The sequence below is a fragment of the Dreissena polymorpha genome, chromosome 6, assembly GCF_020536995.1.
Source record: "Dreissena polymorpha isolate Duluth1 chromosome 6, UMN_Dpol_1.0, whole genome shotgun sequence".
Taxonomy (NCBI): Eukaryota; Metazoa; Mollusca; class Bivalvia; order Myida; family Dreissenidae; genus Dreissena; species Dreissena polymorpha.
The window spans coordinates 41,080,838-41,099,028 of NC_068360.1; the positions used below are offsets into that span (position 1 = coordinate 41,080,838).

Sequence of the window (18,191 nt, forward strand, 5' to 3'; positions counted from 1 at the left end):
GTGTTTTCGTTAGAGAAATTCAGCACCTCTTATTTTATGAGTATACGAAATTGACAAAAGACTCGCAATTGTGATTGGTTGAGCAAAGGAAGAGACATTTCCATTTGGATTTAGCAAAGTGTGGTAACTGGCGAATGGATGGTTGATAAGCTGTATCATATGTTTTGTTCATTTTTTATTATTGATGTCAACGCGTGAATTGTCTCTGTTTTACAATAACGTCAAACAATTATTGTTAAAACACTCTGTTAATAGACCAGTTTCACAAAACTACCGCTGTTGCTATTTTTAGATATCACGTGATGCGTCAAATTTCTGAACGATACTGAACGTGAAACTTTCTTCGGCGCAGAATTTCGATGATAATATACCACTTGATTGTTATTATTTGTATTCGGGCGTTTCATGATCACTGACATTGTTTACAATTACGTCAAACATATGCACCAAGGCATGTGTTTAGTGAATAAATTGATAAGAAATTATACTATAAACAATCTAATTTCTCAAAAATAATTCATCGACATAATATTGAGTACCATTAGGTACATATTTATCAATTTTATTTCATCTTCATAAAAATACATAAATATCAGAGTTAAAGTGGCCACAAGACTAAACATTGAAAATTGCACAAAACAAAGATAAACATTAGCCGTATAATACTATATATAGTATTATATAACAATAATTCTCAATGGTATTGGTCAGTGTGTGTAGTTTTTGGCCTGTCTGTCTGTCTGTCATTCTGTCTGTCTGTCATTATGTCCAAAAACTGTAACCTTGGTCATAACTTTTGCAATATTGAAGATAGCAACTTGATATTTGGCATGCATGTGTATTTAATGGAGCTGCACATTTCGAGTGGTGAAAATTCTAAGATAAAGTGAAAAAAACGGACGTGGTACAAACTGAACCGTGTATTACGGAATCTGGATAGTGTCATCTATAATCTCGTCCTTCTTTCATCAAGGGCGACACACGACACACGAGGCGATACACGATATTTTGCATGACACACAACGCGACATACGAGATTTTGCGCGATACATGAAGCAACGCGCGAGAATGTACCACGAAATATTGCCCTTGTTCAGGTAGCCCAAAGGCGATATATCGTGGTAAATATCGCGTGTCGCTTCGTGTATCGCGCAAAATATTGTGTTTCACTTCGTGTATCGCTGAAAATATCGTGTGTCGCTTTGAGTATCGCGTTATAGATGGCACTGTCCGGATTCCGTAGTTTATGCATATACATATTGAGATCTCTTTACGTGTGATACTTTTATATCATTTATATTAACAATCGCTACTGTTTGTATTTTTTTGCGCAAAAATTATCTAACCCCGTTGTGATTAGCTAAAAAGCTATATAATGGCCAACTGATTCTACCTGTGAAATAACATTCGGTTGTGTGCATAAAAGCGGCTTGCTTTTCATTACATTTTTAATTAATTTGGCTTATATAGTTGTTCGCATTGTATTATTTTCCGCTTTTCAACAGTTGTTTGTATTCATATAGCAGCGGTCAGTTTACAAATTTCCAGCTCATACTTGCCTGGTTTATCTGGTTAACCAGTACTTAGTGCACATATCTGTGCTAGTAAATGGGAACTTCCCACCAAGAATCATAGGTGGGGAGAATGTCATGATAAATGCCCACACACGTTATGTGGCATGGCCGGGTACTAAATCTTCAAACTGGTTGATAAGCGCCCATGGCTTATAACTAAAAAAAATTGAGTGCTATTGAATATGATTTTCACATTTACTCTTTGATAGCCTTCGAATTCGATTGACACGTGTTGATCTGCATTTTGTATGTTTTCGTGCAAAGAGGTTTGATAAATTTAAAAAAACATATTCCCTTGGGACTTTTTCAGCTTATTGTTTGTCTTTTAAGCACTCGCAAATTGAGTTATGCAGAAAAAAATAAAGAAAGTTTTGTGTATTCCTTCCGCTCGTCATCTGATTGTAAAATTAGCGTGAAAATGTGTTTATCTTTGATAAAGCTTGTTTTCATTATTATATCGTGATATCATTTATGTTAAATATTCGTTGGTATAGAGCAATGTTTTAATGGTCATTTATTTAACTATCTCATTTCGTAGCACACAGAAGGTTGAACTAAAATTGAATATATTTACCAAAAATGCGTTACACCCAAAGCTTATTAAATTTTCCTGTTTTTAAAAAAACGTGATATTGTCTATCTATCGCTTTGTAATCATAGGCACATGAGAAATATAAATACAAATACATTTCAAATGTTTACTTAATTCAAATTAGGGTATCAGACATACCCTCGCGACAGTATATATAAAACAATGATAAATGTGTATGCAAAGTCAAACATGTTGTAAATCGTTTCTTCCTTAAGAAAATACGAAACTAATATTATTTGTTTTCTTATTGTCTTGTCCGAATGTTTTTTAATTTTGCCTCCTGTGTGTGCATCTAAAATTTCACTTTGCTAAACGTGTTAAAAATGCTTTTTGTGTCGGACCGATAAGCTAAGTCGGTAGAGCGATTGAGTACAAATCCGAGGTTCGAGGTATGACCGAAGAACTATTAAATAAACTAATCGAATTAATCAAACTACAAGTCTGACTCAGATTTGAGTGTAAGTCTTTGTTTCATAGGTTTGCCTCTGTGTGTGTTTCTGCAATACGTTTCACTTCACTTCGCCATCGTTAATAAACATCATTACGGTTTCCATTGGAGTGTTTTGCTATTTACCATCATCACACTCTCTTTTTGAGAGACTTGAAATTAATTAATGAGCCGTACGAACAATCAACACAGACACACACGCACTGCATTTTATTGAATACAAGTTGTCTAGACAGCATCTTAGACAAAGGAATATAAAATTGCAAAACAAATACTTAAATAAATAGCAATCAAAGTACATTTTAACAATTAATAAAACATTTAGTCATTGAATTATTTCTAAGAACGAACTGCTCAAGAAATTGTCAGTCTTTGAGCAATATTTTGAAACATCAATATACATGTATTTGATAAGAACTCTATTAACATATTGCACGTAAACGTCTTAAGCTAAAATGTTCTGAATAGCATCAACTAATCTAAAAGCTTTCTACTCTAAACAGATAACTCATTTGCTAGGGAATGATTTCGAATATAAATGACAATAAACATACATTTTAATTGATACATTGAGTAAGTATAGATGTGTTATACATTATTGCAATAATTAACTAATTTCATTACACTACGTTCAATTATTAGCAATCAAAATATATCTTGATTTTGTATTTGCAATAGCATGTTTCCATTTATTACACAGTATTTAGTAATTTGATGATATATAACAAATTGTATGTACAAGACTATTTAAAATAATTACGTGTAATTAAGTGTATTTGCAAAGGAACCTGATGTGCAAAGGGCACATCAAAATTATGCCAGACTTAAAGATCAAAATAAGGTCATGAAACATAACACAGATACACATGGGTTAAAATAACTCAGTTTTGTTTGGTCACCTGACCATTTTAGCCTCATTCTGGAAAAACTAGGCTTAATGCCCGCGCGTTTATTGTCGACCCAGTCCGCACAGGCAAATCAGGGACCACACTCTCCGCCTGAAATGGATTTTTGTTTATTAACTTCCCCAAAAGGGAAAATTCCATAAATGCGGAAAGTGTCATTCTTGATCAGCCTGTTACCTGTACAGTTACATCTGGGACGACACTTTACTCACGTTAATTAAGCCCAGTTTTTCCTGAACAAACCACATACATAAACGTTTGTAATGACGATCCGGTTGAAACAATCATTTCCTAATGACGATGTCACCATTGAGGTCAATACCAATGATCTCGGTTTCCTCGGCATTGAGCATCAGTTCCACGACCCCTATTTCCTTTAGAGGGTCCTTCTTTTTCTGACAGTCCTTGAGCTCCACACTCTTGGGGTCGCCTTCGTCCACTGCCACCATGAAGGCGATGGTGGTGTCGTCCACCTGTCTGTGCTGCCTCATGACATGGTACTCCAAGAACTTGTCTATAAAGTACGTGCACAAAATGAACGATCATGTATTAAGGTATTACTTTTTGAAACTGTGTTCGTTCAGGACATGGTCTTCTTTATTATTTGTACATCTACAATACCCCAACAATATATCCTTTGTAAAAGATTAACGCGCATGTATGAAAACAAATACTTTTTGGCATATTTTTCGTGTATGTTCTTAAATGGTGTTTCAAGCTTTTATCGTGAGAGTTCATCTATTGACGCAAATATATTCGGTTAAGTGAATGTACTATTAACAGTACGTGGTACTCCAAGAACTTATCTTTAAAACACGTCTACCAAAACTTAATCTTTAGAGTTCATAAATAGACACAATTATATTCGTTTTAATGAATATACTACTATTATCACTTGATACTGAACAAATTATCTTCTTTATAGCATGTACGAAAAGAACTGTCATGTATCAAATGATGACATTTCTATATGATGATTTGCGTATTATTTTTATTATAATGAAGCAACTCCTAAGGGAATATCATTATCTGAAGAATCAGCAATAGCAAAAAAACAATATTAACTCGTATCATTCTTCACGTGTTACTTCAATAGGCTTCATTTAGAACTCAATTGTTTTTCATTCATAAAACGTTAAAATGCAAACTATATCATACCTATCTAAGGTTCATGTGTACGTAATAAAAGACAAATACAAAATACACGTTTAAAGACTGGCGGTTTTTATGTATATCTTACCTTGGTTCTTTGACGCGGCGTCAATCTCTTCCCATTTATCTTTGTTGAGATTGTCAATCAGGCTGTCAAACATGGTGAATTGTAACCTGAAAAGACACGTCGCATACGTTCAAAATAATGTGCAATGCTAAGTCACGAGCAGCAATGAATAAACGAAATAACCCACGGTCTTACACGATAACAATGCGAATTTATTCACATCTAAGTATCTGAGTTAAGTGCACATTGAACGTAATAAGCTCAAAAATTACTGGTCTTCTTTGATGTGTGAGCCGAGTTAAACGTTCTAGCGATAGCTAATACTCTGACTATCAGAATTTCGTTTCTTCGACTAACCACATAATCACTACCAACTTTTTTAAATGAATAAAAGATACAAACATACGTTTAATCGTTCCATGTTGCGGGAAGCGACGTATGCGTGGAAGCAGATCAAGACATTTGATCCCTCATTTCGCTAGCAAATGTCATGTAAATTAAACTTATACTGCTACATACTAGGTTCGAATCTCGTTTCACTTACACATGTCGTGTAAATTAAACTTATACTGCTATATACTATTTTGAAATTTCATATCGCTTACAAATGTCATGAAAAGTCAACTTACACTGCTATATACTACATGTATATTGGATTCTACTTTAGTTTCAATATGTCATGTAACGTCAACGTATACTGGTTTATTAATTACTCGATGCTCGTTTCGCTTACATATGTAATTAATAGTTCATGTACACTGTCATTTATAATGATCTCGTTTCAAATGTTTTGTTTCTTCAACGTATACTACTATATTTAATTGGATTTTCTTTTCGGGTTCAGTTGTCAGGTAAAATCAACGACTACTCCTGTATTAATTAATACATACTTTACATGGTGGGTTGATTCGCATAGTTATCGCTGAATGTTTTTGAGGTAAAAATCAGCCATATTGTCAATTGACATTGAGATGAAGATCGACTGTACAGAAAAGTAGAAAAATTGTTCTGATAATCTTACAAAATGTACAGGTAAGTAATTCGTAATATGCAAACTAATATATGTAGATTTCATTCTAAGATTATCACAACCATTGCTCATAAAGCAGCATAATACAGTTGTATGTGGTGTTTGCACGTTTGAGTTGGAATAATCGAAATTTAAATGAGGCAAATCAGTATTCAAAGTATATTGTAAGCAAGATGGTTTTATGTAAACCCATTTAAGCCTCGTGGACTCCACAATCCTTCTAAATGGAATCAATTTATTTCCAAAATTAGGGATGTCTAGTATATTTATTTCTATATTTAGAATATTTCTTACAGAAATTCCAATAAGCAAACAGCGCAGACCCTGGTGAGACGCCGCATTATGCGGCGTCTTATCAGGGTCTGCGCCGTCTGTCAATGCCTTTTTCCTAGACGCTAGTCATAAATGGGTAAACATGGCTTTCAGTGCACGTGTTTTGAAAATTATCTTGGCAATTTATAATTACGAAGACCAATAGCCACTTAAGACATAGGAGAAACAATAAAATTCAAGCATGAACAAACAGACGCTCTTTCTCAATCAGTTTTCATCTTATTATTGTATCTAAGAATGCCATGACGGCGTTCTTCGATATGGTTGACCTCCAGTCGCCTATGTTTGGCAATCAGTCTGGTATGTCAATGGTCTGCACAGGTTTGAGTCATTTTCTAGGAAATGCTTTGATACCGCGCATCCAAAATATCTTTGCAGATAAGCGTGTAATTAAACAAAACGTGCAGGTTTGCACTAGCAGCTAAACTCAACCATCATTTAACCCATTTATGCCTAGTGGACTTTCCCATCCTTCTAAATTGGATCAAATTATTTCCAAAATTAGGGATGTTTAGTATATGTATTTCTATATTTAGAATGCTTCTTACATAAATTCCTTTAAGCCAACAGCGCAGACCCTGATGAGATGCCGCATCATGCGGCGTCTCATCTGGGTCTACGCTGCTTGCCAATGCCTTTTTTTCTAGACGCTAGGCATAAATGGGTTAAATCAGTGCTTCTGTATAACATAATACGAATATAAATAGGAGCACCCATTTCCCCGCCATGGTTCAAGCTCAATAAACCTTTCTACAGGCGGATGACAAGAAATTGTCAACTGACTCAATGTGCATTTATTAAAGCGTAACAATTATTTTAAAAATCTTAATCACTGAAAACGCAGTTCCCTTAAAAAGAAGTCATGAAAGAAATTTAAGTGCTAAGAAATATTCAAACAACGTTTTCTGTTTTTCCCTTCATCCACTATCCCATCTGTAATTCTCATTTCACCCACGTTCTAATTACTAGTCTGAATCCAATAGGGGATCAATTGAGCTTGTAAACTGGTAAAACAATTATTTCCACGGTTATGCAAATATGACGTAATTCTACCTGCTTAATCGTTGGGCAGGTATTTTTAAATTTTTAGAAGCTGGTGGGTTGAAAGATGAATGGCTATCCTTCACAATAACCGAGTATCAGTAGAGCAACTGGTATTAATCTTTTTTTCTTGCCAAAGTATGTCGAACAATAAAAAAATAACACTCGAGTTTCGGCTTTTACTAGTTATTTATCACTTTTTTCTGCAGTTGATTTATGCAATCATGCTTCGTCCATACGTCAGTGAAAGCAATACGAATAGGCGGTAGAGATATAAAAAAGTAAATAAATATGCGCTTGTCCAATACGTTCATAATCAAAACGATTTTTACATGTCTAAATACATCAAGAATCAATGTTTTATAAACGTATCTTCGTTATTTCATTAAAATGTTATTTTTTCTTATACAATATTTGTTGCATTTGTATTTTAAATATTAAGAAGACATTTTACAAAATCATGAATAACCGGACGGTCATTCGAATCACGTCTTCATTTTCTCATTTTAAATAAACCAATGTCAAGCTTGCCCAGACATTTTCTCGAATATCTGATGTAATACACAGACAAACATCAGTGCCAAATTCGTGTACTTTTTGTACTAAGGAAGAACTATGGTTGACATGAATGGCAAGTGTTCAGTTTTGGGCTACAAATTTAATGTATGTAATTTATCTCGTATTCTGACACTGTATCAGAGAAGAGTTAAGTGTCATTTGGCTTAGATATGTGTGTTGGTGTGATTTGTTTAATACTAAGCGCGATCGATACTGTATGACCTATACAATATTAAAGGTTCTGGGTAAGTGCATGTAATGATAACGTGTGAATCTTGAACAAACTTCCACATTCACCCCCGATCACTGAAAAACTGAAGCAAGTGGGCGATACATTATTTGCTAAGAAAAACAATCCGTTGATCCGAGCGGGATTCGAACCAGGGACGTTCCGATTCCTAGACCAGCATCCCACAACAAGGATTTCAGTAGATTTTAAAAAACAGGAATCAACATGACCTAAGGTCTCAAAAGGTATGAGTGGTCAAAATAAAAATGATCATGGTCAAAATACTAAAGTAATTTGAAATGTTCCTTAATGCATGTTTAAGGTTCTTTAATGGCTTATGTATCATACTAATGAATAACACATTTTCACAAGAGCATTATTATTTCCATTAAAGATCAGTTCTGGTACTTTTTTCAAGTTAGATTGTGATAACAAATGTGCCAAATGATGCAAGGCTTATTTTTCCAGGAAAGAAAAATGAGAAAATTGCAACTTTCTTGCATCAAAATGCAGGATTTTGATTCAATTGAAATCAGTGCACAACTAGACTACTGTTCCCATGAGAATCATTATATCAACCAAATGTAACTTGAGGGGATTTGTTTAAGTTCGTGCTTTCAATTTATCGGAGTTTCTAAAAAAAATCCTAAGATAGATCCGAAACAACGGAACGTACGGCAATATGCCACAAAAGGTACCGCTACACCCCACAAACGTGCGGCGATACGCCACAACACGTACGACAATCCGCCACAACACGTACGACAATCCGCCACAACAAGTACGGCAAAACGCCACAACACGTACGGCAATGCGCCACAACACGTACGGCAATATGCCACAACACGTACGGCAATACTCCACAACACGTACGACAATATGCCACAAAACGTGCGACAATACCCGCACAAGACTTACGGCAATACCCTGCGATAGGTATGGCAAAACTCCACAAAACGTTCGGCAATACCCGCACAAGACGGACGGCAATACCCCGCGATACTTGCGGCAACACCACACAACACGTCTTATTTAACAATTTAGCAAAGGAACAGGGCATACTTCAATATTTATTCATTGCATGTATAATTTGCGCGATTGTGTATTCTCAGTTCCATGCAGACGAGCAATCTCTCCAAACAAATCTATATATAAATTTCGTCAAAGCATGTTGATATTTTAGGTATTTCGATCTCCAGGATTCGATTATTTTTCACACACTCAGTATATAAAGAACTATGAATAAAATCGTTGCTTTTATTATCATTCAGACTCCTTTGTCTGGAGCGTCGTATTCCTTTTCTTAAATTACCCATTTGACTTTTATGCACTGAGCTAAATTGTCTGGTTTGTTACGCCAGCACATAACTACCTTATCTCGAGATGGGCATCGCGGAGTCCGATCACGATCCAGAATCGACGGAACGCCGACCACATGTATCTGTGACTCGTTAACTTATCAAATGATCTCGCATATGTGTGTAAGCATGCAAACTATATGCTCGCGAATGTCTGAGATATGTAGACGCTTCATTTGTGGAGTACTTCTAATAACTGACCGTCTATGGTGTGTAAACATTCGTACTTTCCACGATTACGGATAACATATGTGTTGATTTATATCTTTTATTAGAATAATTACTTTTACATTAGTGTCAAATTAGCGCTTCATTAGAAGTAATTACTAAAATTACTATTGTCTACGGATTGTTATTGCTGCACAAAAACAACGGCTGGAATACAACTTCTAATTCCGTATTACTCTAAGAATAATTAATGTACTAGTATTTGCACTTTGGAATATATTCCGTGCATTAGCTTGTCATTGCCTGACCCAATCATTTAGTTGCTTATTGCTGTCTTCTACGAAAGTCGAAACAAATCTGAGTTCAAATGCTTTAAAATGCTTCTCAAGCGTGCATGTGAATGAAACTCAGATATGAAATGGAATTCGTGAATGCTTGTTTAACGAATATGTTGAAGTCGCATAATTATCCTGAATCCTGATTTGACACCAAGGGCTTTTCTTTGGCCGTGCCAATGCGATAAAGCCATATCTATTCATTACGTTTATTGTGTCTTAACTGTTGATTTAATCCATTGGATGATGTTCCAAACTGATTGGCGAACGGGCACTTTTCTTAAGAACAGGATCTCGTGTTATATACGTTATAATTTTCTCCTGAGAAACAAGCTTAAGTTTCGCTTGGTTTATACATATATTTGCTTTTTTTCAAATGAACCTACGCTATTCACATGGGTACACAGTATGTTAGAGGTAAATAGCCGAGAGTTGTAAGCTGTCGGAACTAGACGTGATGGGAACTTGTCCTATCTCATCATATTGAATCGCATATGTTACGGATTGAATATATCACACGTGTGTAATATATTCGACTGTAAAACTCACACGCGAAAGAGAACACACATAGAAAAAAGTAAATGTAAGTTGCGATGTAAATTATCACGATTGAAATAGTAAATATGATAATTACGAACATCATTGTATGATGATGATGATGATGATTATGATGATGATGATGGTGGTGGTGGTGATGATGATTATGCTGCTGCTGCTTCTGCTGCTGTTGCCGCTGATGATGATGATGATGATGATGATGATGATGATGATGATGATGATGATGATGATGATGATGATGATGATGATGATGATGATGATGATGATGACGATGATGATGACGGTGTTGGTGATAATGATGACGATGATACATATTCAATCCATGAAATATACGGCCAAGCTAGCTTAATATGTCGCTAAAAGCTCATTATTCTTATATAAATGTAATTGCCTTTGATTATCATTTGCGTGGGGAGGGAAGACATGAATACCTCGCCTATTATTTCTTCTGTAGTGTTCAGATTTTTAAATATGGACAGTATCGAAGCAATATGATCATAGATGAACACCATAAGTACATACTAAATTTGAACAGTGAACACGATCGCCTGTTGGCCGCTTTCTGTATAGACGTGAAATTACTCTAAATACCACACAGTCCTGAATTCATGCAGACTTGTTGAAGTAATCGCTCGCATTATCTTCAGTTAATTATTAAAGCACTACCGTTTTTGTGATATGCATATGTGAAACTGTCCGTTTTTAATTAAAATAACGACTCGTGTTTTGTGTTATTATGCAAGATACAGTATATTCAATAGCCTATCCATATTGATCGACTTGAATAAATTATGTACTCATAAAAGCTCGAGTGTTTCCACTGTTTATGATGAAGACATTATTATTTTTTCCGACTCTCGACACATTCTTATTCATGGCGAACACACCGAGTAAAAATTGGAACTAGTCGTTGCGCAAGGTTTCACTTGACCCACGTTGCTTAGTACGACATAATACACATTGTTGTCACATGGAAAACCCATTAATAAAAGATAAGACCGTGTTCCCATACTTATCTGTATACTTGGAAACAATTATACTTGTTGTGGCCTAACATGACACTTTGCTTGCCTTTTTTTTACAAGTTCGATGTAAAGAAATAAATATATTACAGTTCTTGAATTTTCCGAATTTGGTGCATATAGAAAACGTTTCATGGCAATTATCAAAAATACATACATTTTTATTTTTACTGCATTTTTATGTTACATTCGTTGACTAGATACTTAAATATTAAGTATATTACCCTGCACACGTACATAACTTAACGCACATATATAATGTTCTATATAAATGCTGTTCTTTAATGTTTGGTTTTCTTATTAACATCTCCAACATCAGATTTAATCAGTTCATCCATAAATAAAGAGAGATTAATACGAATGGTATTAATTACCCATTAATTATCAACGGTAAAGATAACGAAGATACCCGGAGGCGCTATCGATTTCGGTTCCATCAATTTGAGCCACGAAGATAAGATAAACACAACGTATGTCTAGGTCTTCGCCGACCTGAGTCCGTTTTGCACGTGCATGCGCACTCGTGTAGCCTAATAAAATATACGCGTTGGAATGCACGGGGGAAATTCTTGGAGCACAGTTTCGTGTCATTAACACTACGATAGAATCCACCCAACCATTCTTGATGAAATACGGTACGACTGTTATTACAACCAAGGTATAAGAAACGCCACCCGCAGAAAGAAATGGGCGGAGTACAGTGAATACGTTTGGCGCAACAATTTTACTGCTGTTTCAGTGTAAACAAGTTTGCTTCACATATATTCTACCCAAATTACCCTACCAGTGTCCCGACCCTTTGGAATTGTTAGCAATTGTCAAGCATGGCTGTAGTTTAATTGTTGTTTTTTTTCCAATGATAAAATGTTCACTTCGTTTAATAAGTTATGTTTTTGTATTATGTTCACTTAAGTATCTGGTGATTGTACTGTTTTTTTTATAAATCATTTAAATCAAGAATGTTCATGCGTATTACTTACTTATAAAATATATGGAAACATACCTTACCTACCAAGCCTAAAGGTCATAATTACACAATAAAACAAAAAAAGATACGCCTGAATAATGGCATTATTTTACATTGGTTGTATATGTGTTACAAATAAACTAAAAATCACTGTATATCTTTCTAATATATGCATTTAATTGAAATTTTAAGCGTTTCAATGTATTCAAAGATGAAGACAATTTTTATTAACCCATTTATGCCTAGCGTCTAGAAAAAAGGCCTTGGCAAATAGCGTAGACCCATGCGCTGTTTGCTTAAAGGAATTTCTGTAAGAAATATTCTAAATATAGAAAAAAATATACTAGACATCCCTAATTTTGGAAATAAATTGATCCAATTTAGAAGGATGGGAGAGTCCACTAGGCTTAAATGGGTTAAAAATAAACAATTGCAAAGACGAAATGTATAATTAAAATACCCGGTACACGTAAATACGAAAGTATTCACATATGGTGCCGTAAACTTCTTTTTTTTTTGAAAACATGAAACCGCTTCTTTGCGAAACAAGATGAACGAGGCGTGATAGATTGGAGCAAATTGCTGTTGAAAGTTATGAGATCTGATGACGTTTCCCTGAATATTTCATCCGCAGATAAGCCAAGTCGTGACGGCTTTCGCATATGTCTTGTTAGCGATAAACGTTTTTCTAAAGTAACCGATTTCGAAAGCGCATTTACTACAGTCGGAACTTCTAGTATGTGTAAAAACGTGGTGGTGTTTTAAGTAGTGATGGTTGTGATGAAAATATTGAGTTTAATTATATTTGTTGTGTTATGGTGGTGGTTGTTGTTTCGGAAGTGTTATTGTGGTTATGGTGATAGCTTGGGTTGTAATGCACTGGGTGGTTGTTGCAATAGTGGTTCTCTGGGGTAGTTTTGATGGGTGTGTCTATGGTATACTACGTGTTGTGGCTTTGAAAACATAACCATTAATAATAGATTTGCGCAAAAATAGTCAACTTAAGTGAACTTTTATCTTGACTTGATTAAGACGTTGATTTACAAAGGCGTAATCACCCAAACGTATCCTGTATAAATTACACATATATTATGTAGTAATAAGACCCCGTTTAAAATGGCATTGATGCTAATGAAACTATGCATTGTTTTGTATTGGTATAAACTGACAGGAGAAAAATCGCAAAAACAATTTTAATTATAAGTATACAGTTTTTATACGAAATAAAATTCTACTCACTTTGTCAGTATAAGAAAATTAGTCCCAGAAATGGATATTTGCTAGAATTAAATAAATCCCGATGGTATCCGAAATGATGCTAATAGCTTGACGGAAAACTAATCTACTGACGCTTTGGCGCCAATGAAGAACTATTTTGTTGTATTTATCCGCGTCGAGGAACAGCAGTACTATTTTTAGGCAAGCACGATTTTCAGCGCATAATATCAATACGCCAATGTGATGACAGACGAGTAAATCTGCTTGCCGCCTGATCGGGCGTTGGACTACATGATATTAAAAAGGTTATCTATCAACGATAGTTTACGTTTTTTCTACAAGAAATTTGTTTAATTCAACTGACTGCAAACGTGAATCACGTTGGCAAAGGATAGTATTAGAGTCGGATAGATAATAAGCTCCCGGAATAAATATAAAAAAAATTCGTTTTATAAATTCACAAATAGAAACATTGCATAAATGTTTTAAGGAGATAAATATGCGAAAAGTACTGTTTAACTATTTCAATTGAGCATAATCGTTTTAAAGAAACTACATCAGTATTTTAACATCTCCTACTGTTTATTTTGATAGTTCAGCTTACATTTTATGAACGAAAAAAATACAAATAAGCAAAGACCTATAGAATACTGTATTCTATAGGTCTTTGAAATAAGTTGTATACGCGAATTGATCCATGAATAGTTATTAGAATTGAATGACGTCATATTTACAGACGCGCAAGGCCCTAATTATACCAGTGAAAATCATATTTTTTATAGTTTTCCAGCAAAGAGATGTTTAGTCATATAACGTGTAATACCACTTTAGGTGCCCTGTGAATTGTAATCTATTTCAATACAAAAAAGTGTAATGGGTACCACATGTTCACAGTGTCGAAGTGCCGTGATAAAAATCTTATTTCAGCGCTGTTTTCGTCACTGGACGGCTTTTACTTTGTTTCACAATTAAAATAAACTTGTATCAAGCAAGGCCCTTTAACTACATGGCACTTGAACACGAACAGAACTGTTCCTTACGATTGATTATATTATATTTTGAAAATTATATTGCATGATTATGTGATTACCAGTTTAGGATAAGGTTGAAATACGTTGGTGTGCAATATAGCCATGATAGCGGGTTGTTGGCTATAATTATGCTTGGACCGACAACTAAGGGCTAAGCTTGTAAATACCATATCGTCCAAAAAACGAGTAACAATCAAGAATAGAGAAGACAATGAAATTGAATTAGTGTATGAACATTACAGTAGTCTTGTAAGTTGGTGCATTTATTGTTCCGATATGGCCCATTGCTACCCCTGCATACCTGGATGCAGATGCCAAGCAAAACGCGGGACAGCTGGAGAGACTTTTGCAGAACCGAGACGCCGAGAGGAAACTTGTCGGCGTCCTATGTCCCAGAACAGGCGAAGATAAGATGAAATAAGATAACCCTGCATACTGTAAACTAAGATCGTATTGAACCTATTTTCTTGCTGCCAAACGTACAGGATAGAAATATGCGAGTAAAATGCGCCTTGTTCTGAGAAAACTGGGCTTAATGTATGTGCGCAAAGTGTCGTCCCAGATTTGCCTGTGAAGTCCGAACAGGCTAATCAGGGACGACTCTTTCCGCTATTATGGTATTTTTAGTTTCAAGGAAGTCCATCCTTACCAAAAATCAAGTTTATGCGTAAAGTGTCGTCCCTGATTAGCCTGTGCGGATTGCACAGGCTAATCTGTGACGACACATTATGCACCACATGCATTATGCCCAGTTTTCTCAAAACGCAAGTAAAATGCTCAACAGTAAAGGTGTCTCGTTATTGGAGAACTGGGCCGAATGCATGTGCGTAAAGTGTTCACGTTCCACACTGGCTAATAATGGGACGACGCTTTTCATGTGTACGGAATTTTGTCTTTTAAAGGACGTCTGTTCTAAACGAAAATGTTTAACGCGGAATGTTGAGTCCCTGCTTATCATGTGCGGACTGCAGAAAATGAAATCTGTTATATACGAGCCTCGGAAAACGGGGTTTAATGCGTGTATTTGAATAGTCGTCCCAGAATGGTCTGTGCAGTCCGCACATTCGTGTCATGGACGAAACTTTCCGATGCTCGTTTAAATTAGACGGAAAGTTTAATCCCTGATTATTCCGTGCGAACTGCACAGCCCAATCTCGGACGACTCTTTCCGCGCATGAATTCAGAACCATTTTCTGAGAGCGAGGATCTTGATCATCTCCATTAACCCATTTATGCCTAGTGGACTCTCCTACCCTTCTAAATTGGTTCAATTTATTTTCAAGATTAGGGATGTCTAGTATATTTATTTCTATATTTAGAATATTTCTTACAGAAATTCCTTTAAGCAAACAGCGTAGACCCAGATGAGACGCCGCATGATGCGGCGTCTCATCTGAGTCTACGCTGTTTGCCAAGGCCTTTTTTCTAGACGCTAGGCATACATGGGTTAACTGTTTAGTCAATGGAATGTGAATCGTTTCATCATTAATTAAATTCATCGTATGCCACAGCCTGGATTTGAGTTGATTTTGGAAAAAAATATCTTTTACAATACTGAGATTTAAGATGGAGTTGTAAAGGTTTATTTGAGATAGTTGGAAAATACTCATTGTTTCGGTCTCTCACCGTAACATTAAGATGATGTGCGAACACCATGTAGTGAACAGTCAAGTACATCGCTATGATCATGTAAATAACGTACAACTACTTGTAAACTACTTAAGTAGAAAGATATCATTGTCCGCTTATTGCAGCACATTTATTGGTTTTCTAGAGTGTCGTGCAATAATAGTCTTGCATTCGATCATTATAAGTCGCGGAAATCAGCCCTTCACTTGATGGCAAGGTCACAAACGCCTTTGAAGAAACTGTTATTATAGAAAACTCGTCTTGATCACTTGTATTATACTTTCATAGCTAAAGACAGAAGAGAAATGTGCAACATATAAAAAAATAAAATAATAATAATAACAAATAATAATAGCAACCATAATCATTAACATCGTCCCCATTATCATAATCAATATCATCCCCAATATCATCACCAATATCATCATCAATATCATCATCAATATCTTCATCACGATCATCATCGTGATCATCATCATGATCATAATCATTATCATGATCATCGTCGTGATCATCATCATCATCGTATGCTTCATCATCATCATCAGCAGCAGAAGAAGCAGCTAATCGTCATTATCATCATAATCTTGCCTGAAGGTTTGATATCCTATATTGGTGAAACGGGTGTTTGGATTCAGAGTTCAGTTTAAGAGAAGAGTCTATTTTTAAATATAAAACATGGTATTGTTTTATGAATGGATCCGTCTACAGTTGTAAAAGTCATCAATTATTAACTAAACATGGCAATATGGCGAAATGCAGTAAAGTTCTTAACGCTTGTTCCGGATGCCAAAACAATAATTAGCTGACTGTTATCTCTCGTGACGAGCTATGGGTCAATGGACGGATTATAATAAAGATAAGATGTATCAATTATTAGAACCGTAGTTCATTATCGGCTTTGGCAGCGTTTGCCGAAACGCGAAACAATAAATTACCACAAAGTCCTACAAAGTCTTTTTCAAAAAGGCTTATACAGCTATATGTCTTGTTCTGATAAAACTGGGCATAATACATGTGCGTTAAGTGTCTTCCCAGATTAGCCTGTGCAGTCCGCACAGGCTAATCAGGGACGACACTTTCCGCCTAAACTTGATTTTCAGTAAGGAGGGACTTCCTTGAAACTAAAAATACCATAAAAGCGGAAAGTGTCGTCCCAGATTAGCCTGAGCGGACTGAACAGGCTAATCTGGGACGACACTTTACGCACATGAGTTAAGCCCAGTTTTCTCAGAACAAGACACATATATGCTACCACATTAACCATCTTCAACATTTTACATTAAAAGTTACGACCTTTCTTACGTGTTCTAGTTACAAGTTTTTTTTCAATTTAAATACTTAAAATTGTACAAAGGAAATAGAAAAGACATGAACATACAGTCTCGAACATCAACTTTGAACCTTGATAATTTGAATGGTTGATTTTTGCTCTTTGGACTTTATGAGCAAACTTTTGGAACCCATATTTTCGCAAGTTTTTATATATGGAACATATTAAAAACGGAGAGCACACGGAGGCACACACCTGTGACATTTAAATATGACAATACGCTTGTGCTGGCGTGAAAATCAAAATATCATCATATCAATGATATAAACGTTTGATACAAGTTAAATAAAAATCTTTGATAACGGATGAGAGCGATGGACTTGACACGGACTGGAGGCTTACTAGGATTACGATAACCTTTTGACGGCAGTATAAATTTCTGCCTTCTGTTTATCGTTTAAATAACGTCAAGTCTGTGTCACGCCTTAAAACAATCCTTCAAAAAGTTAAACGCATATGGATCGGGCAATAAAATGATACCGTCTGACGGACGGACGGGGAGCATTTCCGTTACCAAAAATTGCTCACTTTCCGATATTCGATTACTGAGGTCAAGTCGAGTTATTTATAAAAATTGTTAAGTCGTGAATCATATCAAAATTTGTATACACAATATCTCTAATACAAAGTGAAAACAAACAAC

At 35.5% G+C, this 18,191-nt stretch overlaps 1 protein-coding gene across 1 annotated transcript; it reads right to left on the reverse strand.

Annotated features, from left to right (window-relative positions):
• Positions 1-2,809: 2,809 nt before the first annotated feature.
• On the reverse strand, positions 2,810-13,722 carry LOC127834990 (uncharacterized). The gene is made up of 3 exons (XM_052361162.1): positions 13,577-13,722; positions 4,760-4,845; positions 2,810-4,033 (listed from the first exon to the last, which is right to left on the reverse strand). Exons 2-3 carry the CDS (start codon positions 4,830-4,832, stop codon positions 3,804-3,806), a joined length of 303 nt encoding a protein of 100 aa, XP_052217122.1. The 5' UTR covers positions 4,833-4,845; positions 13,577-13,722; the 3' UTR covers positions 2,810-3,803.
• Positions 13,723-18,191: the final 4,469 nt, after the last annotated feature.